The 23,037-nt window shown below is 45.6% G+C and overlaps 1 protein-coding gene across 3 annotated transcripts in view; it reads left to right on the top strand.

Annotated features, from left to right (window-relative positions):
- The window catches only part of gtpbp8 (GTP binding protein 8), a 50,396-nt gene that overhangs the window by 21,468 nt on the left and 5,891 nt on the right, over nucleotides 1–23,037 (top strand). The window contains exons 1-4 of one of the 3 annotated variants that reach the window (XM_069889999.1): nucleotides 11,546–11,674; nucleotides 13,215–13,600; nucleotides 14,017–14,115; nucleotides 21,989–22,119. In XM_069889999.1, the coding sequence (XP_069746100.1) occupies nucleotides 13,235–13,600; nucleotides 14,017–14,115; nucleotides 21,989–22,119 (596 nt within the window). In that variant the 5' untranslated portion in view covers nucleotides 11,546–11,674; nucleotides 13,215–13,234. Of the gene's footprint in view, nucleotides 1–11,545; nucleotides 11,675–12,711; nucleotides 12,796–13,214; nucleotides 13,601–14,016; nucleotides 14,116–21,988; nucleotides 22,120–23,037 lie in introns of those variants that run through there. The other 2 variants (XM_069889997.1, XM_069889998.1) reach the window with 2 other exon arrangements.

The raw sequence follows: 23,037 nt of genomic DNA on the forward strand, positions 1-23,037 counted from the left end.
CCATTCTTAGACAAATTCAGCTTCCTGAGCACTTTCTCCCTTGGAATAGTAACTGCACTCACTTCCCTTCCCTGATACCCTTCGATATCTGGCATATTGCTAATGTCTTCCACAGTGAAGACTGATGCAAAATACTCATCTAGTTCCTCTGCCATTTCCTTGTCTCCCATTTTTATTCCTCCTGTGTCATTTTCTACTGGCCCTTTATCTACTCTCATCTCTCTTTACTTGAAGAAGCTTTATGCATCTTCTTTAATATTATTTTCTAGCTTTCTTTCATACTTCATCTTTTCCCTCCTTACAAGATTTTAGTTACCTCCTGCAGGTTTTTAAATCTTCCCAATCCTCTATCTTCCCACCAATTTTGCTTCCTTGTACACCCTCTCCTTTTGTTTTCACATTGGCTTCGACTTCTCTTGTCAGCCCCAGTTTTTCCATTCAAGTATTTTTTTGGTGTTCCTCATTCCACCTTCTTCAATTGTTGCAGAAACTCCATCCATTGCTGCTCTGCCCCCTTCCAATCTACTTTGGCCATTCCTCTCTCTCATTCCACTGTTAATCCCTTTACTCCACTGAAATGCCAAAACATGGGTCTTTAGTTTCTCCTTGTTAAATCCATCATACTGTGATCACTGCCCCCTCTGGTTCCTTTAATCTAATCACCTCTGGAGCATTACACAACACCCAATCCAGTACATCTGATGCCTGAATGGGTTCATCAACGAGCTGCTCTATGAAGCCATCTGTAATATGTCGGTGGAAAGCTTATTTCCCAAGATGGAGACAGAGATCCAAGAAGGTGAGAGGGCTGTCAGAGATGGACCAGGTGAGTTTGAGATCAGGGTGGAAGCTGTCAGCGAAGTGGATGAAGTTGACAAGCTCATCGCGGGTGCACGAGACAGCCCCAATGCAGTCATCATTAAAATGGAGGAAAAGTTGAGGGGCCTTTATCTGTGTGAGCTTGCAGAATTTTACGAAAAGCATTCTACAAAGTCTCTCTCTTGTGGTCTCATCTATTTGCACATTAAAATCCCCCATGACTACCATGGTATAAAAAGTAAAAACTCAATGCTGGAGCAACTTAGCAGGTCATACGGTGTCAGCAAAGATAAAAATACATAAATGATGTTTCGGGCTTGATCCCTTCAACAAGGTATGGAAAAATATCAGGAGGCATCTGAAGTAAAAGGCAAGGGGGTTGGGGCATGGAGGGAGGAGCATGGTAACAAAGGCAGGAAGTAATAGGTGGAGAAGGGAGGGCACAGCTGTAAGCAGGGGACAGAGGGGTGCTGGGTGAATAGAGGGAAGGGGTGGAGAGCTGAGGAAAATAAGACAGGGGGAAGGGGGTGGAAGAGAAAGCAGGTTAGCAGAAACCAGAAAAGTTGATGTAAATGCCCTCCGGCTGGTGAGTACCCAGACAGAAAATCAGATGTTGTTCCTCCAATTTACGGGGCGATGGTACATGAGGCCGTGGACAGACTATGGGAGTGGTTGGCCACTGGGAAGTCTGTGTCACAGGTACGGACAGAGTGAAGGTGCTTAGCGAAGTCTATCTCCCAGTCTGCACCCTGTCTCTTTGATGTAGAGAAGGCCACAAAGGGAGCATCTGATGCAGTAAATCACTCCTGCAGGTACACAAGTGAAGTGCTTCACTTGAAAGACCTGTTTGGGGCCTGGATTATGGTGAGAGAGGAGGTGTGGGTGCAAGTGTGGCAAGTCCAGTGGCCGCAGGGGAAGATGGCAGGGAGTGGTGATTGGTGGGGAAGGATGAGTGCACGAGGGAGTCATAGAGAGAGTGGTCCCTATGGAAGGCAGAGAGGGGAAGATATGTCTGGCAGTGCAAAACTGTAGTAAGTGCTGGAAACTCTGGAAGATAATGTGTTCGATGCGGAGGCTGATGGGTTGGTAGGTAAGGACAAGGGGAATCATGTGTTTGTTGCACCTGGTGGAGAGGGGGCCAGGGCAGATAAGCAGGAAATGGAGGAGATGCAGTTGAGGGCTTAGTTGATGGTGGTGGAGGGGAAGCCACATTTGTAGAAGAAGGCAGACACTTTGGAAGATCTGGATTGGAAGACCTCATCTTGGGAATAGATGCAGTGGAGACAGGTGTGAGGATGTGTAGTCGAGCAAGTTGTGGAAGTTAGTGGGTTTGTAATATATGTCGGAGGAAAGGTCATCTCCTGAGATGGAGACAGAGATCCAGGAAGGGGAGAGTGCTGTCAGAGATGGACCAGGTGAGTGTGAGATTGTGGAAGTTGGCTGCAAAGTGAATAAAGTTGACAAGGTCATTGCAGGTTCTTGGTGTGGCTGATGTAGTCATCAATATCATGGAAGAAGATTTGAGGGGTCTTGTCTGTGAAAGCTTGCAGCATGGATTTCTCCATAAAGCCCACAAACAGGCAGGTAGCTGGGACCATGCGGGTACCCATGGCTACTCATTTGATTGAGAGGAAGGGAGAGGAGTCAAAGGATGTTGTTTAGAGTGAGGATGTTCTACCAGGCGGAGGAGGATGATGGTAGGGGGTGAATGGTCGGGCCTCTGGTCCAGAAAGAAGCAAAGGACTTTAAGACCTTCTTTTTGGAGGTATAAAAAGATTGGACATTTATTTTGAAGATGAGGCAGTCCAGTTCAGGGAATCTGAAGTCATTAAAGAGATGGAGGGTATGTGAGGTGTTGTGGATGTAGGTGGGGAGGGATTGGACCAAGGGAGTAAAGATAAAGTAAGATAAAACTGGTTCGGTGGGGAAGGGGCAAACAGAAACAATGGGTGTACCTGGATGGTTGGGTTTGTATAACTTGGGTAAAAGGTAGAAACAGGCAGTGCGAGGATGGGAGACAATTAGGTTGGAGGCCATGGGAGGGAGGTAGGCAGAAGTGATGAGGTTGGGGATGGTGTTCGAGTCAGTGGCTTGATGAGCAGTGGTGGGGTCCTGTGGAAAAGGCAAGTAGGAGGAGGTGTCTGAGAGCTGCCATCTGGCCTCAGCAAGGTAGAGGTCAGTGCTACTACTATGACATTGCCCTTCTGACATGCCTTTACTATTTGCTGACGTTATTTGTTGTCCACACCCTGGCTACTATTTGGAGGTCTGTAGATGACTGCCAACAGCCTTTTACTCTTGCCATTTCTTAACTCAACCCACAATGATCTTCTGATCCTATCTCAATTCTTTCTAATAATTTAATGTTATTCATTACCAACAGAGCCAAACCACCCCCTTCTGTTTACTTACTTATTCTTTTGATACACTGTGTATCCTTGGACAGTCAGCTCCCAGTGACATCCACTCTTTAGCCACTACATTGTGGCTACCGATCTGTAGCTGTATCTTCAGTCTCAGATTTAAGAAGGATTATGACCTAACATTAATTTTTAACAATCGCGATTGGTTGAAGTATTCCCCAAATTCTTCCATGAACTGTCAGATATAGTTTTTAAATTAAGCTTGTTAGTCATAAGCTCCCTGATCGGATAGAAATAGTTTCTTTCAATCAGTTCCATTTGATATTTTGAAAATGCCAGGAAATAAAATTCTAAATTGTGTTTATCTTGCCCCTTAAACACAAGTAGACATATTGCACTGTCCACAGGCCGATCGTTGCTCTCCAAGTTGATGCACGCAAGTTGCCATAATGTGATCTAATCAAGGCTGTAGATATTGGTATCTTAAGTTCTATCCCTTTCTACTCCAACTTTCTGGATAGCAAGGTCAACATTCCATTAAAATTGGATGATTTCCTTTCCATCCCCTCAAAAAAGTCACATAAAAATATAACAAGTATTTGAAACATTGATGAGTCCATGACAGGACATTAATTCACACTCTTCATGAGCTACTCAATCAGCTTCCTGTTCAGTTAAATATTTAAATTTTGTGAGCCAGAATATCTGCTATAAATTTGTTCCCTGAGAGGTTCCAAAAATGGACTGGGAACTTTTACTTTTTCCTGACACTTCATCTGATATATCTGCTTGCTGAACAATGCCTGGTTCATTTGGGAAGAACAAATGTGAGGAAAATGTAGATAAATTGTTGTTGATTTCTGGAATTCATTTTGTTGTTGTTCATTTGTAATGGAATGTGAATCCACCTCTCATTGCTCTTGAACTAAGGAGTGTTAACAATTGGCAGTTCTCCTTCCCTTAAACCCATCAGTTAAGCAGGTGTTTATTTTTAAATAATTTCTTGGATGAACTTTTCATTTCAGATTTTAATTTAATTACGAGTGCAACATTTCCCATTGCTTTGGTAGGAATCAAACCTTGGATCAATAGTCTGGTACCACTGAGAGTGCAATGCCGGATGTCCTATTAGGGAATGAGACAGAAGTATGGGCAGAGGAACAGTTTGGGTCCAGTGATCATAATGCCATTAGTTTCAAAATAATTATGAATATGGATAGGTCTGGTCCTCAAGTTGAGATTCTAAATTGGCGAAAGGACAATGTTGAGGAATTGAGGATCGGTTGAGAAAACATGGATTGAGATGTTGTTTTCTGCAAGGATGTGCTATGTAAGTAGAAGACCATCAAATGTGACACTTTGAAAGAACATAGTTTTTATTTTCCTGTGAGGCTTGAATGCCAAGTTAACAGGCATGAGGTTTGGTTTTTGTGAGATATCAGGGACCTGGTTAAGAAGAGAGAGATGTGCAGCAGGTGTAGGCAACACAGAGAAAATGAGGTACTTGAGTATAAAAATGCGGGGAAAAACTGAAGATGGAAATTAGGAAGGCTAAAAGACAGGAGGTTGCTTTGGCAGACAAGCTGAAGGAAAATTCTAAAGGCTTCTACAGGTATATTGAGAGCAAAAGGATAGTAAGGGTAAAAATTGGTCCTCAGAGTGGTCAGTTATGTAAGGATCCAGAAGACTTGGGGGATCTTGAAATTAACTTTTTACATCTGTATTTACTCAGGAAATGGGCACAGAGTTGGGGGAAGTGAGGAAAACAAGCAGTGAGGTCATGGAACTTATACAGATTAAAGAGGAGGAGGTGCTTGATGTCTTCAAGTGAATAAAGATATATAAATCTCCAGAGCATGACAGGGTATTCTCTCTGACCTTGAGGGAGGCTACTGCAGAAATTGAAGAGGTCTGGGCAGAAATATTTAAGATATCCTTTGCCACAGGTGTGGTGCCAGAGAATTGGAGGGTACCTCACATTGTTCTGTTGTTTAAAAAAGGCTCCAAAATTCCTGGAATTTATAGGCCAGAGAGCCTGACATCAGTAGCAGATAAATTATTGAATGGCATTCTATGCAAATGAATATACAAGTACAGTAGAATCCCCATTATCTGGAAGTCAATCAAATGGAAACTCAAACAACTGGCAAAAAATAAATCCGAGGAAATAAACATTCAGCCAGCAGAGTGCCCCGGTCATGTTCCGCCTACAGCAACCATTTCAATAGAGTTGTGTTTGAATAAAATGGCAGTGCCCAGGATGAAGAGTTGGCCGATGCTGCTCGCCGCTGGGGCGACTCTCCCAAAATATCTCCCCATCCCTGCCTGGTAAGAGTCCTTGTCTTTATTGGTATTTGGTATATTAGTAACGCTTTATCTGTAAACGTGAGGACACGAGAGAGGGGATTAATTATAATGGTGACACGGTTAGTGTCGTGTTTAGTGCAACACTGTTAAAGCAACAGCAACCAGGGTTCGAATTTAACTTTTGTAAGTTACATGAATTACCTGATTAAGATGAACTTTATATCATTAGGGACTTTTTTTTCAAATTACTTAACATTTTGTACTCTCTTTTGTCTTTGAACATTTATTCTTAATGCAGATGTATTCATTAGGAATTGAAAGAGTAAGTCAGTCAACCGGAAAATTCGCACATTGGACATTTACGATCCCCGTAGGTGCAGATGGGAGATTAGTCAGAAAGGTTCAGCCACCCAGTAGTCATAGTAAAATTGGATTCAACGTTGGCTTTATGGAAGAAGCCAGAAAGTGGTAGTGGAGGATTGTCTCTCTGACTGGAAGCCTGTGACTAGTGATGTGCCTCAAAGATTGGTGTTGGGTCCATTATTGTTTGTCAGTGATACAGAATTTCATGTGGTAAATTGCATCAGCACATTTGCAGACGACATGAAGATTGGAGGTGTAGTGGACAGTGAGGAAGGATTTCAAAGTTTGAAGAGAGATATGATGCAGCTGGGAAATTGGGCTGAATAATGGCTGATGGAATTTAAAGCAGACAAATGTGAGGTGTTGCATTTTGGAAGGACATCAAAGTGCACCTCCCAGAGATACTGGACCCATTTCAATTCTCCTAAAGAAGAAACCATTCCACTGATGATGTTATAGCCTTGTCCCTCCACTCTGCCCTGACTCACCTGGAGAACAATGCCTCATATACCAAGCTGTTGTTCCTTGACTTCAGCTTGGCACTTAAGGAAGCTGTCCTTACTGGGACTCAACTCTATATCTATATTCTGGATCCTACTGGAAAAACTACAGTCTATCTGGGTCGGCAGCAGAACTTGGAGCACTGGCACACTTCAGGGCTGTGTGCGTATCCTGCTTCTGTTCATGCTTTTGACCCATGACTGCATCACCAGATCCAGCTCTAACAGAGTCATCAAGTTTGCAAATGACACAACAGTAGTTGGCCTCCTCAACACAACGATGAGTCACACCACAGAGAAGAGGTGGAAAATTTCTTGACTTCAGGAGGACCAGAAATGACCACCTTCCTCTATACATTAATAACTTGGTAGTGGAGAGAGTGGAGAGCATCCGGTTCCTCTAAGTCCACAAGAAGTGACCTATCCTGGACACACCACATCTTCTCATATGCCAGGAAGGTGCTACAGTGACTGGACTTCCTGAGAAGACTGAGGCAGGCAAGGCTACCGGCCAACCTTCCACAGGAGCTCTATTGAGAGTGACCTGGATGGCTGCATCACAGAGTGGTATGGTTGCTGGAGAGAATTGGATCAATCCACAGGACCATAAGAGCAGCAGAGAGGATCACTAGGGTCTCCCTCTCCCTCCCAGCCCATCGGCATGATCTACCAGGATCATTGTCTAAAGAGGGCGTGAAAAACCGATGAGGACCCCTTCCACCCAGCACAGAGCATGTTCCAGCTATTTGCATCAGGAAAGAGATACAGGAGTATCAGTGCTAGCACTACCAGTCTGAGGAACAGCTTCTTCCAGCAGGCAGTAAGAATGCTGAACTGCTCATACTGACCCTCCATGATTCTTCTATTTATTCAATAATATTTATTTATTTTATATATGTACTGCATGTGTATTGTTTGTACACTTGTATGAATGTGTGTTTGCATGTTTTTGCACCAAGGACTGGAGATCCTGTTTGGTCATGTTGTACTTGTACAATCAATAATAATAATCCTGAAGTTGAAAAAACCAAGGTAAATGGTAGGGCATTGAGGAGTGTGGTCAAATGGGGATCTGGAAATACAGATAATTAATTTCCTGAATGCAGCATCTTTGATAGGGTCATAAAGAAAGCTTTTGGCATATTGGCCTTCATCAATTATTGTGTATAGGAATTGGGATGTTATGGTAAAGTTGTGTAAGACATTAGTGAGGCCAAATTTGGAGTATTGTGTGATGTTTTGATCAACTAACTATAGGAAAGATATCAATAAGATTGAAAGAGTGCAGAGAAGATTTACTAGGATGTTGCTGGGACTTGCGGAACTGAGTTACAAGGAAAGGTTAAACAAGTTAGGACTTTATTCCCTGGACCATAGAAGAATGAGGGGAGATTTGATAGAGGTGTGTAACATTATGAGGGGTATAGATAGAGTAAATGCAAGTAGGCTTTTTCCATTGAGGTTACGTGAGATACAAACCAAAGGACATGGTTAAGGGTAAAAGGGGCAAAGTGTACGGGGAACATTGGAAATTTCTTCACACAGAGAGTGGTGGGAGCGTGGAATGAGCTGCCAGCTGAAGTGGTGAATGCAGGCTCAATTTTAACTTTTAAGAAAAATTTGGACAGGTACATAGATGGAAGGGGTATGGAAGAATGTAGACTGGGTGCAGGTCAGTGGGACTAGGCAGAATAACAGTTCATCACAGACTAGAAGGGCCAAAGGACCTGTTTTCTGTACTGTTATGTTTAATGGTTCTCTGGAACCCTAGATGTCAAGCCAATCTTCTAATCATCAATCATCTGTACTATGGTTCTTGAATTAATTTAATTTCACGGTCCTTTCTGATGTTTAAATTTTTTTCCTTAACCTGAACTTTATTTTTTAATATTCTCGAGACAATAACACTGAGCAGCTTTGATGGGCTATGACGTAACCAGCTATCAACACTGTCCGAGAGAGTTGCCAACTGGTAAGACACTGCACAGCCCAGCTTTACTGATCAGCTCTGGGCCAGTCGCTTAGTGAAATTTTACGTCTGGAGACTTGTATAAAGTAAGAGTGAGTTCAGCAGGTTGGCAACAACAGCTCAGAATCTGCCCCTCCAGCCAATTGAATTCTTGCTGACCATCAAGCACCTATTTTCACCAGTCTCATTTCCATCAACAATCTCAGATTCTCCAACACAGCTGCACACTCGGGGTAATTTGCAGAGGACAATACACCGGAAAACCTGCATGTCTTTGGGAACTGTGAAGAGACTGGAAGATATCTAGGCAGTCACAGAAAGTCTAAACTCTGCATCAAGACCACTAGTGGACAGAATTGAACTTGAGGTGCTGGGGCTGTGGGGCAGCAACTCTCCAATTGTGCATCTGACTGCAAATGACAAGCAACCTAACAGAAGTTTTGAGTTATCATCCTCCACTTGGCTCATCGTGTGCAGCAGGAAGATAAGTTAAATCCCATTTTTTTAAAAATTCCATAAAGGGAAATGAGACTTAACAAGCCTTTTTAATTTTCATCTTTCTTCATTTTGTTTCAAAAACTTAGTATAGAACTTAAAATATCCTAGTTCTCTACAAGGTAAAGGATATTTCCTTTTTGACATGAAACAGTATGACTTCTTTGTACTGCTAAAAAATAGTTGTACTTTTCCTGTCCGTTTATAGTCAGAACTCTGGTCTGCTTGGTGAAGTGGTTTGAATATAAACAAATTATTTTACTGAGTGAAATTTGAAGGATCACAGATGCCTTCTGAATGCTAGACATCATAAAATAACATGATCTAATTGGTTTCCTTCACTTTTATTAATATCTTTGTTAATATGACAAACATTGCATGAAATTTGCTGGACATAAGACTATATAACAAGTGGACAGCTTGTGCCATTAGATCCAACTTACTGGAAGGTTGTACTGTATAAGCCCCACAGTAAATGCTGGAGGAACTCAAGCAACCATACATGGCCAACCGTCTATTGTGCACTCCCACCCTGATCCTGGCAGCCTACAGGACTGAGGCTCCAATGCAAACTCAAGTTCCTCCAGCATTAACTGTGTGTTTTTACTACAATTACAGCATCTGCAGGCTGCCATGTTTCATGGTACTGTATGAGGGACAGATTGAGTATTCAAAGAGAGCTCATGATGGAAGATGTGATGGATGTCTTCAGCAGCACTGATGTAAATTACTTTTTTCCTTGCTTCCCAAAAAACAAATATCATTTTCTTTATCACATTTTCATAAATTTGTGCCCCTCATGTATCTGTGGTTGCATATTAAATATTTCTTTGAACAGATTAAATTTTAAATCCAGACGTACAGCACGATAACAGGCCACTTTGGCCCATGAGTTCATGTCACCAAATTTACATCCCATTAACCTACACCCCCAATACGTTTTGAACGGTGGGAGGAAACCAGAACCCCCGGAGAAAATCTATGCAGACACAGGGAGAATGTACCAACTCCTTACAGCATGGGATCTGAATCCCAGTCTGGTCCCAATTGCTGGTGTTTTAAAGGCATTTCATTAACCATGATTAGATTGAACTAAGTCATTTAATGTGAAGTAATCTTTAATATTTGCCCTTTGCTTTTATTTAGTATTATATAATAAATGGATGATGGAATCTTGCATTCTCACCTCTCACAATACCTCCCTGGCTTTTATTGCTTCCAGCCTCTTGGCCTTACCTGGGCCAGTGTGGTGAGAAGGCTATGCTTGTGGCCATGCATAAAATAATTGCTGGTTCACGACACGGTGCTCACCCTCCAGATGAGAGCACAGACAGAGAAAGCAGTCATGAATATTGCCTAGAAGCAGATGATTTAACAAGTTTGGGAAATTGACACACATGTGGAGAGTTGGGATGACTAAATGAGAAAAACATTTTGGAGTGGTATAGGGTAAAGCATCTGAGTACCTGGAGATATGGAAAACCTAAGGACATGATGAGAACAGAGAAGAAAAAAGATTATGGACAAATGTAATGTTTTGCAGAGAAGGAAAAACACTTTAAAGTATAGGACTTTATAGGGAGAAGAAATAGTCATACAAAAAGCATCTTCTCAGGTGGCATGGAGTAGGAGCAGTGCCACATAGTGGAGGAGACTGAGATTGGGATCAGCAACATGCAGCCTTGCAGGTCGATCAAAGTCAAAGCAATATTAAATGAAAGAAAAAAAAAGGAAGCCTGGAAGGGAGAAAATATCTTCGAATTTAAAATCTTGAAATTAAAAATTAATTGAAAGGTCTTTGAATTTGAAGCAAAGGCCTCTTTGAGCTAAGGAAATAAATTATGGGCTGGTAGAGATGGTGGGAAGCAATCCTGTCTAAATCTGAAAGGAATGAAAATATAAATATTGTCACAGAAATACATTAACAAGATGATAAATAACATTCTTCTGTTAAATTGATTGGGTGAAAATGTTGTCTTTATTCATTGTAAAATACAAGAGAATACAATGGATGCTTTCTTAAATCTCTCCCCCCCCCCCCCCCCAACCCCACTTCCAAAGTTATTGAAGTGTCGAATTTCCCAAGATTAAATTTACCTTGTTCTACTTTTAAGCTTTCAAGGCAGTTGCAACTTTTCACAGATCAACAGTGAATGGAAGCACTGCTAAGAATCCCAGAACTAATTTGACTTGTGTAAGTTTTGCTATTTGCTTGGGATTGGGATCAGGAACCCAGACAGGTGATGCTGCAGAGTTCCAGCTGCTCAGGTTCAATGGGGCGCCCTTGGGTGCTGCCTGGGCAGGGTTTGTATATTGCCCTTTCCCCCTGTAACCACCAGTACTTCAATTTCCACCAGCATTTCAAGGATAATTTACAGTAGCTCATTAATCTTGATCTACATGGGTGGCATACAGACGATGATATAGGGGTGTGAGGATGGATTTACAGGGGGGGGGGGGCGTGGGATTGATAGGAGTGCTCTGAATGGGTAGCATTGATGGGCTGAATGGCCTTCTTCGCGTATGAAATGACGGGTTTGAGGACTGCCTGAGCTCATGTTCTTACTCCCCATTCTTCTCAAAAAGTCATCTGCTCCACTGGAAGATTTTTCAATCACTCAACATCAAAGTGGGCTAGTGTTACCATGCTGCCATTCACCGGGAAAGGGCCACGGGGGTTGACTGCAGGCATTTTAGTTCCAGACCGACTCTCCCTTGGCTTTAAAGCCACGTCGCTGCCGGCGGGTCCCGGACCTTCCCTCGCGCCCCTTGGTTCCCGGGGAGCGGAGCGAGTGGGACCAGCGGTGTCACATCGTGGATTCCCCCGTTCTCCTCGGACCAGCCCCGGCGAGCGGGAGGTGAGTCCAGCCCAGGGAGCCGAATGGAGCAGTAGCCCAACCTCACCCCTCCCACCTTCGCCCGCTAGCCCCCCGCCCTCCTCACTTCCCACCGCCCGCTCCCCTCCCTCCTCCTCTGCCCCTTCCCCTTCTCACCTCCCCACCCTCCTCCCCTCCCTCCTCCCCTCCCTCCTCCCCTCCCTCCTCCTCCTACACCCCTTCATCCACCGTCATAACCCTAACCCGCTCCCCTCCCCCTCGCCACCCTCCACACCTCCCCACCCCGCTCCCCTCCCTCCTCCTCCTCTGCCCCTTCCCTTCCCCCTCCCTCCCCAACCCGCTCCCCTCCCTCCCTCCTCCTATCCCTCACCACCTTTCTCTGCATTCTCTCCTCCCATTTCCCACCCCTTCTCCACCTCCTATCCACCATCATAACCCCATCCCGCTCCCCTCCCTCCCTCCTCCTCTGCCCCTTCCCCTTGCCATCCTCCTCACCTCCCCACCTGCTCCCCTCCCTCCTCCTCCTATCCCTCGCCACCTTTCTCTGCATTCTCACCTCCCTCTTCCCTCCCCTCCATCCACCGTCATAACCCCAACCTGCTTCCCTCCTCCTCTGCCCCTTCCCCTCCCTCCTTCCCCTCCTCACCTCCCCACCCTCCTCCTCCTCCACCCCTTCATCCACCGTCATAACCCTAACCCGCTCCCCTCCCTCCTCCGCTGCCTTCTCCCCTCCTCTTCTACCTCCCTCCTCTACTCCTTCCCCTCCCCACTTTGCCCGCTTTCCCCTCCCCACTTTGCCCGCTTTCCCCTCCCCACTTTGCCCGCTTTCCCCTCCCCACTTTGCCCGCTTTCCCCTCCCCACTTTGCCCGCTTTCCCCTCCCCACTTTGCCCGCTTTCCCCTCCCCACTTTGCCCGCTGTCCCCTCCCCACTTTGCCCGCTGTCCCCTCCCCACTTTGCCCGCTGTCCCCTCCCCACTTTGCCCGCTGTCCCCTCCCCACTTTGCCCGCTGTCCCCTCCCCACTTTGCCCGCTGTCCCCTCCCCACTTTGCCCACTGCCCCCTTCCCCTTCTCCTTCGTTGTTAACTATTATGTAGACCACACATTAGTAGATTTCTGCACTGTGGTTGCATCTTCATCACAGTAAGTTGAGAAGGAATCACTAAGCTGGACAGGGAGCACAAATGAAGAGAGAAATAGCTATTTTTCAAGTTGATGACCTTTTATCAGAACTCACTTCTGATGAGAAGTGTAAAACTTTAACTCTGATTTTCTCTCTCTCTGTAAATGTTGCCTGTCGTGCCAATTATTTCCAGCATGTTCTGTTTCTGTGGTTGAAATTTTCATTATCAACTTTATTTTTCATTTGTGGAAGCTGTCTTTGTTCCATTCACTTTCAAAGTATAGAGTTTGTTGAATTAAGTAATTCCAGAATCAAATGACTCCTGAGTTTGCAGTAAAAACTTGCTTTAGCTCATACTCTATGAACCTTGCCTTTGAGCTTTTAGTCTATTGAATGGTACCCATTTCTTTTTACTGTGACTTCCAATTCTCCCTTTCAGGTTTCTTTCATATTAATAATATGATGGGAAGAGTGGTGACAATGCGAACACATTTGTCATGCTTGGCACAATTGTTAAAAGGAAACATGGCACAGGAGAGAGCAATTTCAGTATGTCTGGCCCATGGAAACACACACAAACTATCTTCTATCCATGCAACTTCAAAACTTAGCACAAAGAAACTCAAGAGTTTTGTTTTTCCATTCAAAGACTTGGAGCCATACTTAGTTAAGAACACAAATAAAGTGAACTTTGAAATATTTGCTCCAAGTTTTGAGGATATTGCTGCAGCAGAACAATTCTTCACACCTTCAAGAAAGCATATCATAGATTATTTCACCTCTGCTATAAGAATTGGACATGCACCAGTGACGTCTCTACCAGAGGTTAGTGCTGCTTTTCTCATTGCTTATCAAATGTTGTATATGGCCATGAAGTAACAACCAGGAATTCTATTCCTTTCTAAATCCAAAACACTGATGAGTTCTTAGTGGCAAACACTGGTAAATCCCAGCCATATGTGCTGCCTGAGTTTGACTTCCACGGGAAATGTAATTTTGTGGAAATATCTTTTCACGTTCGTGTACCATTTTCTCTTGGTGTTTCAGTTAGTGCCAACTTTGAAACGATTTTTCCAAAATGGTGAGTTATTGAGAGATGGATAGAATGATTTGAACCCCTTATAAACCCTTAATTACAAAGCAAAGGTGTGATCTCCAAATCAATAGATTGGAATTTACAATTTCAAGTCTCTGGTTTATGCTCTACTATCTCAAATTTAATACCTTTTTTTTAATTTTAGGTGTGTTTTATAGGGAGAAGCAATGTTGGAAAGTCTTCATTGATAAAATCATTGTTTTCCTTGGTTCCTGGCATGGAAGTTAGGGTTTCAAAAAATCCTGTGAGTATATGTGAGTTATAAAAATTACACTTATTTTGTTTCAGATGGTACACAAATTGTGCTCATGCTACAGATGCCGAACTGTCTTGGCTACCTGTGATGAATGCATTAATTTCATAACTTCCAAATTAAGTTGCAATCTCAGGTTCTTTGCACCTCCCTTCTATTGCACCTTCTTCCCTATCATATAAATGCTAATAGGCTGGGAATTCTGTGCAGGGAAAAGTGCATTAAACTAGCACTGTGCAGGGAGCAAGCACTAATTTTTGCAAAGCCATTGATTTGTGAGGCCCAAGACATGTGCAAAAGAATGGGGCTTGTGTGCTTTATGAAAACAGAGTCTCACCATCCTCTATGGATGGTGAGGAAATAACATTGTTTGATGTCGGTCAAACCTGGAGCTGGTAGGGTTGCGAGATGGTGGAAGGTACATTAGGGGGACAAGAGATGAGTCATATTGTTGTATAATTGAACAAAATGATCCCACATAATTATTGGAGGGATTAAGGAGGGTGAAGGGTGGATACTTGACAGATGTGTGAACAGAATTTCAATGGACATCAGGAAGAAATGGAAAATGATGGAAGTTAACAATGAAATTATTTGCAAGACTACAAAATGTTTTTATCCTATGGTGGTAGACTAGGTAAGAAAATAAATGACCAGAAAAAATTCTTGGCCATTTGAGAATGACCAAGAAATTTGTTAGGTCATATCTTTTCAAATCCTTGTTAATGGTTGGTGGCCTCCATGTACATGAAACACATGAATACGAAAGAATACTCTGCAAATGAACCAGGCTACGTTTAGCACTTCGATTTGGGGTAAAATATGCTTGCGCTGCACGCAGAGATGTTAGAATATATCTTCTGCTAAAAATGTTGTCATTAAGTCAGTCTCTTTTTTTAAATAAAATTTTTAATTTGGACATACAGTACGGTAACAGGCCATTTTGGCCCATGAGCCAGTGCTCCCCATTTTATACCCAATTAACCTACAGCCCCGGTACATTTTGAAGGGTGGGAGGAAACCGGAGCCCCCAGGGAAAACCCACACAGACACGGGGAGAATGTACAAACTCCTACAGACAGCATGAGATTTGAAGCCCGCTCCCAATCACTGGTGGTCTAAAGGCGTTGTACTAACTGCTAAATCAACCATGCTCTTGATATATTATATTGGATCAGGTGTCAGATCCTCTAAATTTTGCTTCTCCGAGCCAATATTTTCTCGCAATATTGCTGTTGTAGCGGCGGCTACACTGCTCCTGCAATAACACACACAACCAGACGGGTTGAGCTCGGTGAGCAGACTAGTTTATTGCAGGCTGTTGGGCTGCACTTATACTCCCAGCCTGGACCTGGCTAAGAACCGCACTGGAGGGCTCTGACGTCACCTGGGCGTCACGTGGTCCCCCAGCGCCGGTTTCCGAGCCTGTGCTAGAAAGAAAGGAAAACCCAGATGGTGCCATTTTGTCCGGATGCCCCACAGCATGTCTTACAAGTGGGGCCGGTTCGCCTGCCTTGTGGTGAGCCCCCTCCAGAACCGGCGCCAATGTCTTTTTTTGCCGGGCGGCCTCGCTTCTTGGGCTGGACAACGACCACGGGCTCGGTGGGATTGAGGTGGGCTGGCTTCAGCCTGTCCATGGTAAACAGCTCCTGCCTGCCCCCCATGTCCAGCGTGAACGTCTAGCTGGAACGCTGTACAACCCTGTATGGCCCCTCATACGGTCACTGCAGAGATGCCATGGTCGGGCCCTGCCGAACGAAAACTTACTCCGCGGAAAGCAGTTCGCTGGGAACGTGAGACAGGCGGGTACCATGCCTGGGCGGCGGTGGGGGTTCGAAAGAGTCCAAGCCTGCCCTGAGGTGAGGAAGTAGTTCATGTGGCGACTGCTGGGGATTGTGAGGTGTGTTGACGAACTCACCAGGTAGTGACAGCGGCGCACCGTAGACCAGCTCAGCTGATGACGCCTGCAGATCTTCGCTGGGAGTGGAACGGATACCCAGGAGCACCCAAGGCAGTTCGTCCTTCCAGTTGGGACCGGTGAGGCCGGGCCATGAGCGCTAACTTAAGGTGCAGACGTTCGACCAGTCCATTGGCCTGCGGGTGGTAGGCCATGGTGCGGTGTAGCTGGATCCCCAACCTGTTGGCGAGTTGTGCCCAGAGCGCAGACGTGAACTGGGCGCCCCGATCGCTGGTGAGGTGAGCCAGGAGGCCAAACAGGGCGACCCAACCATCCCAACAGTGCTCGAGTGCAGGAGTCGGTGGAGGTGTCTGGCATCGGGATCACCTCAGGCCAGTGAGTGATGCGGTCCACCACCGTAAACAGGTAACGGTTGCCCTGGGAATCGGGTAAGGACCCGACGATGTCCACGTGCATGTGGCTGAACCATTCCCGGACGTGCTCGAACTCCTTTGCGGGCGCCCTGGTGTGCCTGTGCACCTTGGATGTCTGGCCATGGGTGCATGTTCTGGCCCAGCCCGCGATCTGCTTCCGCAGCCCATGCCATATGAACCGTTCTGCCACTATCCGGACAGTGGACCTGATGGACGTATGTGAAAGGTCATGGATGTGACGGAAGACCTGCCTGCACCACTGCTGGAACCACTGGCCCAAGGAGATATCGCACAGGATGGTGCCTTCGCTGCTCGGAGTTGGGAGGTCTCGGAACCACGGGCCGGTGATGGCGGTCTTGAAGGCCCTTGTCTCTTCATCAGCTGCCTGGTCCCAGGCGAACTGGTCAAAGTCGAGGCCGGGCGTCACCACGCAGATGGCCAGTCGCGAGAGTGCATCGGCAACCACATTGTCCTTCTCCGCCTTGTGCCGAATATTGGCGGTAAACTCCGACACAAAGGAGAGGTGACACTGCTGGCGGGCCAACCAGGGATCCTTTGCCATCGCAAGCGCCTGGGTGAGGGGTCTGTGGTCAGTGAAAATGGTAAAAGTCCTCCCCTCCAAAAAATAGCTGAAATGCCACACTGCAAGGAACATGCCCAGTAACTTGCGGTCGAAGGCACTATACTTGCGTTCCGGTGGGCGGAGCAGACGGCTGAAGAATGCCAGCGGCTTCCAATGTCCATTCACCTGCTGCTCCAGGTCAGCACAGACGGCTGTGGCAGAGGTATCGACAGAGAGTGCCATATTCAGGCCGGTGTGCGGGTGGGCGAGCATGGCGGCCTTCGCGAGGGCCTCCTTGGTGGCCTTGAATGCAGTGCAGGCTTTTGGGTTCCAAGTGAGTGTCTTGTGCTTGGCTGCGATGAAGGCGAACAGCGGCTGCATGATGTGCGCAGCTCCCGGGATGAAGCGGTTGTAAAAGTTTACCATACCCACAAACTCCTGCAGCCCCTTGAGGCTGTCCGGGCGTGGGAACTCCCTGATAGCGGCAACCATCACAGCGGCGGGCGTGGGTTCTTCGCCGTGATGGTATGGCCCAGGAACTGCATAGACTCTTTCCCGAACTGGCGCTTAGCCGGGTTGATTGCAAGGCCGAAGTCGGCCAGCAAGGAGTTGCGCCCGGTCCTTGCTGGCGACGAGGATGTCGTCCAAATAAATAAAGACGAAATCCAAGTCCCTGCCCACAGACTCCATGGGGCACTGGAAGGTCTGACCGACGTTCTTGAGCCCGAATGGCATGCGCAGGAATTTGAACAAGCCAAAGGGGGTGATGATGGCCGTCTTGGGTATGTCTTCAGGGTGCACCGGGATCTGGTGATATCCACGCACCAGGTCAACCTTGGAGAAGACCCTCGCGCCGTGCAGGTTAGCCATCCTGGATGTGAGGGATGGGGTAACAGTCAGGAACTGTTGCCTCATTGAGCCGTCGATAGTCTCCACAGGGATGCCAGCCGCCGGAGGCTTTCGGGACCAGGTGGAGCGGTGAGGCCCACGGGCTGTCGGACCGCCGAATGATCCCCAGCTTTAGCAGGTACGAAAACTCCTCCTTCGCTACCTGGATCTTGTCAGGCGGGAGCCGGCGTGCCTTGGCGTGAACCGGTGGGCCCTGAGTGGGGATGTGGTGGAACACTCTGTGGCGTGGCGAGGCAGTGGAGAACTGTGGCTTGAGGAGTGTCGGGAACTCATCCAGGATGCGCTGGAACTCGTCTTTGGGCATGCTGATCGTGGCCATCTGCGGTTGCTCAGAGCAGGAGGTGTCGAGGCAAACGACCTGGAAGGTACAGGCGTCCACCAAGCGCCTACCTCGAATGTCCTCCAGAAGCCCGTGTGCGAGGAGGAAGTCTGCACCCAGGATGGCAGTCAGGAGGGACGAGACGGCGAAATTCTGTTGGCCAATCTGGAAGTGGACTGTCTTGTCTCCATACATCCGGATTGCCGTTGCGTTGGCCATATGGAGGGGAGGTCCACGAGGTCGGTTCCTGGATTCGATGGCCGTGGCCGGGATGACGCTGATCTGGGCTCCAGTGTCAATGAGTAACCGCCGGCCGCTGGCTGAGTCCTGCAGGTAGAGAAGGCTGTGTCCTTGGCCAGCCACTGCAGCCATTAATAGCAGCCAGCCTGGTCGTTTCCCTGGAACGAGCAAGGCTGACGACACTTCTGAGCCTTGGCTCCCCAGCCCTGGTTGTAGAAGCGGAGGCCTGAAGCGGATGCTGTGGCCTGGTTATGCTCTTGGAGGCCTCTGCAGGGGCAGGTTGCTCTACCGCAGCGCTAGGGGCGGGCTTGGGGTGGTCGTGCCCGTGCCTCATGACCTGCTGGACCACTGAGCCTTCCAAGAATCGTGCGAGCCATAGCTCTTGGGCATTTTGGGTGACCTTCCTCGGGTCAGTGAAGCTCTCCTGGACCAGCAGCGGCTGGATGTCTCCGGGCATATGTTTGAGGAAGATGCGCTCACCGATGAGCGCGAGCATCTCGTCCATCAGTTCCATTGGGGACCTGTCCCCCAGGGGGTCGAGGTGTAGTACCATAGCGGCACACTGGTGTCTGGATAGTCCGAAGGACCCAGTAAGCTCTCGCTTGATGGCCTTGTATTTGTCCTCGGTGGGTGGGTGCTGAATAAGGTGCAGCACGCGTCTGGCGGTGACCTGGTCCAGGGCAGCGACCACATGGTAAAATTTGGTCGTGTTGGACGAAATCTGGTGGAGGTGAAACTGGGTCTCCGCGTGGCCGAACCAGGTCTCCGGCTCCTGAACCCAGAATTCAGGCAGTTTTACGACTATAGCGCTGATCCCAGGCTCGCTCATGATGGGTTCAAAGACGTTTGAACCAGTCGGGGTCACCAATTGTAGCGATGGCTACACTGCTCCTGCAATAACACACACAACCAGACGGGTTGAACTCAGTGAACAGACTGGTTTATTGCAGGCTGCTGGGCTGCACATACTCCCAGCCCGGACCTGTCTGAGGAGGGGGCTGACGCCACCCGGGATTCAAGTGGTCCCCCAGCGCGGGTTTCCGAGCCCCGTGCTGGAAAGAAGGGAAACCCCAGACGGCGCCACTTTGGCCAGCTGCCCCGCCACGTGGCTTACAAGCGGAGCCGGTTCACCTGCCTTGTGGTGAGGTGCCACACTGCTATATAAACATTGTCAATATTCCATTTTTATAACCATTGAGGTTTCCATTATTGGAGCATAAAAATATATCTGTGAGTAAACCTTGATATATTTTGCTTTGAGAGCAGGAATCTCTTCAAGGAATTACTATTTTTTCCTGCAATAATCTGTAAATGTTCCAGATCAGGGTTGAGCTGAACCTGCTGTTACCTAATTATTGGACAAGTAACACTTCTTGAAATGTCAACTTAATGGAGAATGTATGAGGACTTGCAGTCATCTATGACAAAAGCTTTTACAGTTTAGCATGCAGCAACAATTCAAATGGTTCCTCTCGGTAGTAATTAATTTTTAAATAAATCAACAGTTTTGTATTAGAGTTGCTCCTTTTGCCTCGTAGAAAGAGAATTTATTTTTTCCTTTATACCTGTATTTCTTAAAATTGTTTCTATGCTGCAAAAATTTAATCCTAACTTGTCCATGCTGGCAAGTTTTCTACCCAAGCTAGTCCCATTTTCTTGTTTTGCCCCTTATTCCTCTTAACCTTTCCGATTCATGTACCTGCCCATTTTTCTTTTGAATGTTTCAATATATCCATCTCTACCACTGCTGTTGGGAGCTAGTTCCATGTGCCCATCACCCTCAGTATGAATAAAGGTCCCTTTTCAAATATTTCCTCTCACACCTTACATCTATGCCCTTTATTTTTTGACTCCCCATACTTGGTGGTGGGGGGGTAGTAAAAGACCTGCTAATTTGTTGCCTCCCCCCCCCCCCCCATCTGCCCCGTACACTCCAGCAAGTAATATCCTAGTATATTGAATTACAAGTCCAGCAGCCTGTGTAACATCCTTTTTAATCTTTTCTGTCCCTTCCAGTCTAATGATATCTCTCCTTTGGCTGGTGACCAAATGTGATTTCACCAACATTCTGTCCAATTGCAACATGAACTTCCCAGCTTGACTGATGAAGGCTAATGTGCCAAATACGACTTCACTACCCAGTCTACCTGTCTCACTGCTCTCGTGTACTGCATTTGTGAGTTTCTCTTTTCTACAACACTCTCCGAGACCCTACCATTTATGTCTAAGTCTTGCTTTGGTTTAACCAACCAAAGTGCAACATCTTACACATGTCAGAACTAAATTTCAGTTAAATTATTTTATAAAATAATATTTAATTTGTTTTACTTCATCCTATTTTCATTGTGGTCATCTTTCTTCCTCTACCTCAAATTTTGCTGGTTTAGAAGAGAGACCTGGTTCATCATTTGCATAAGATACAAGTGACCTGTTTCCTCTAGACCAGGGGTGTCAAACTCAAATTCACAGAGGGCCAAAATTAAAAACTTGGACTAAGTCGTGGGCCAAACTAAATATTTATTGAAAATTTTCAACAACATCTGCATGTTTTCTCTTCTTTCAACATACGTAATGTTAAACTTTTTCTTATTAAAATAAATGTTTAATAATAGTTTTGGTTAAACTCTTTCCATAAGAAGCATTAACAAATGAGAAATAAAATATTCAATAAATAATATTTCTCTCTAGCCTTTAAGCTCCTTTTAAATGGTTTTTTTTTCACAAGCCAACAAGTCAAAAAAATAACAACTTGCTTCAATGACAAACAGGTTTGTCTTTTAAAATGATGAACATATAGTCTGCCTCCCATTTGTCTTGAAAGGTCCTGTTTTCTGTCTTTGGTTTGGCCATTTTTCGTAAGGGGTTTATTACATGTGAGTTAGGCGACAGGTCGCAGATGCTAATGTAAGTAAAGAGAGGAGGTGGGGGTGATTAGTGGGCTGACGGTCCGGCGCCAACACATTTGCAAAGCATTCTGGGATTTGTAGTATTAGCTGTGCATGCGCTATACTGGCGCGGAGGCCAGCAGGCCAGCTCTAATACATATTTGATATGATCTTGCGGGCCAAATATAATTATATCATGGGCCAAATTTGGCCTGAGTTTGACATGTGTGCTCTATAAACCTGTAGGTGGAACAATTAGGAATGCAAGTATTTTTCCTGTTGATGTTCAAAAGGTTTCGGACACAGCAAGTTCTAACCTAATGATTTTCTTTCACTTCAGTTGAGTTTCTGGACATTTACTTCCATACAGATATTCCAGATTGAAATGTACTGTATGTGAGTGTTGTCTTTTAATTTCTTGTCACATTTATTGATGTCTGATTTCCTTTTGTTTCCGGCAAATGGATGCTTTTTCAAATCGAAGCAACACCACAGTAAATTCCCAATAACATTTTGTAGGTAACTGGTTTTAGAGCAAAACTCAAATAATTAATTGTTGCAGTTCCAATTTTTATTGGTTCTTTGATCTTGAGTTATCCTCTTTCCATGTTGTTTCAGGGGCATACAAAGAAAATGAATTTCTTTAAAGTGGGAAAGGCTTTTACTGTAGTGGATATGCCAGGTTATGGATACAGGGCACCTTCTGATTTTGTGGAAATGGTGGAGATTTATCTCCAAGCAAGACAGAAGTGAGTGTTTATGACCTTTTTATTATTAGATATGTATTTTATCCATACATTTCCTGTTCGTTAGTGAAATTGGTCATTTTTTCCACTAGTGTTAAGCCATTTTGAAAAAGACATTCATGTTAGTCACATCCTGCATGATCTCAAGATATAACAAAGTGTTTCAAAGCTGTTTTGTTTAAATGTCGTCATGATTGTATTCTTGGGGATCTGGTGATTAATTTTCATGGCAGTCCACAACAAAAATATGATAGTGGCAAGTCTCCTGTGCTATTGATTGCAGGCTTAAGATGGTGAGGATATTGGAGGTAAATCCCCTGATTTGACAGCAGACAACCCAGAGGTTTTGAATAAATAATTTCTCAAGCTACCCACCTGGCTCATTGACAAGCATCTCCTGTCCAACCTATGGTAGAGTCTATTGGCTGCAAACTGGCTTTATAACCCACTTCAAAACCTAGAGAACTGGAGTGGAAACCAGTCATTCTTCACCCCCGAGGGTCAGCTTAAGAGACGAGAGATTGAACATCCAATTAATTTTTTAAGTGTAGTTAATGTTGTAGGTATAGATTCTGCACTTAACACTGAGATAAATGATCAGTAAGTTTGCATTTAATGATTTTGGTTGCGGGATAAATGTTGTAAGTCCACTCGAAGAACTGTTTCTGCTTTTCAAAAAAGGGCTTTAGATCAGGATTAGGGCAGGATTTTCATCAATTGTTGTCGTTGCAAAAAACTAGGAATCTGGAGACCTAAATCTTTTTATACGCACATGTGTACTGTTGCATTGGGATGCATTATTGTATGTACAGGAAGCATGTGATCATCGATACCATGTAATTGTCAAGCCCACCCCCCCCCCCCCCCATTTTTTGGCCCCGGCTGCCCACCTTTCCGAGTTGCTGACTGCCTGCCCATCTA

Source organism: Narcine bancroftii, chromosome 7 (assembly GCF_036971445.1).
Source record: "Narcine bancroftii isolate sNarBan1 chromosome 7, sNarBan1.hap1, whole genome shotgun sequence".
NCBI lineage: Eukaryota > Metazoa > Chordata > Chondrichthyes > Torpediniformes > Narcinidae > Narcine > Narcine bancroftii.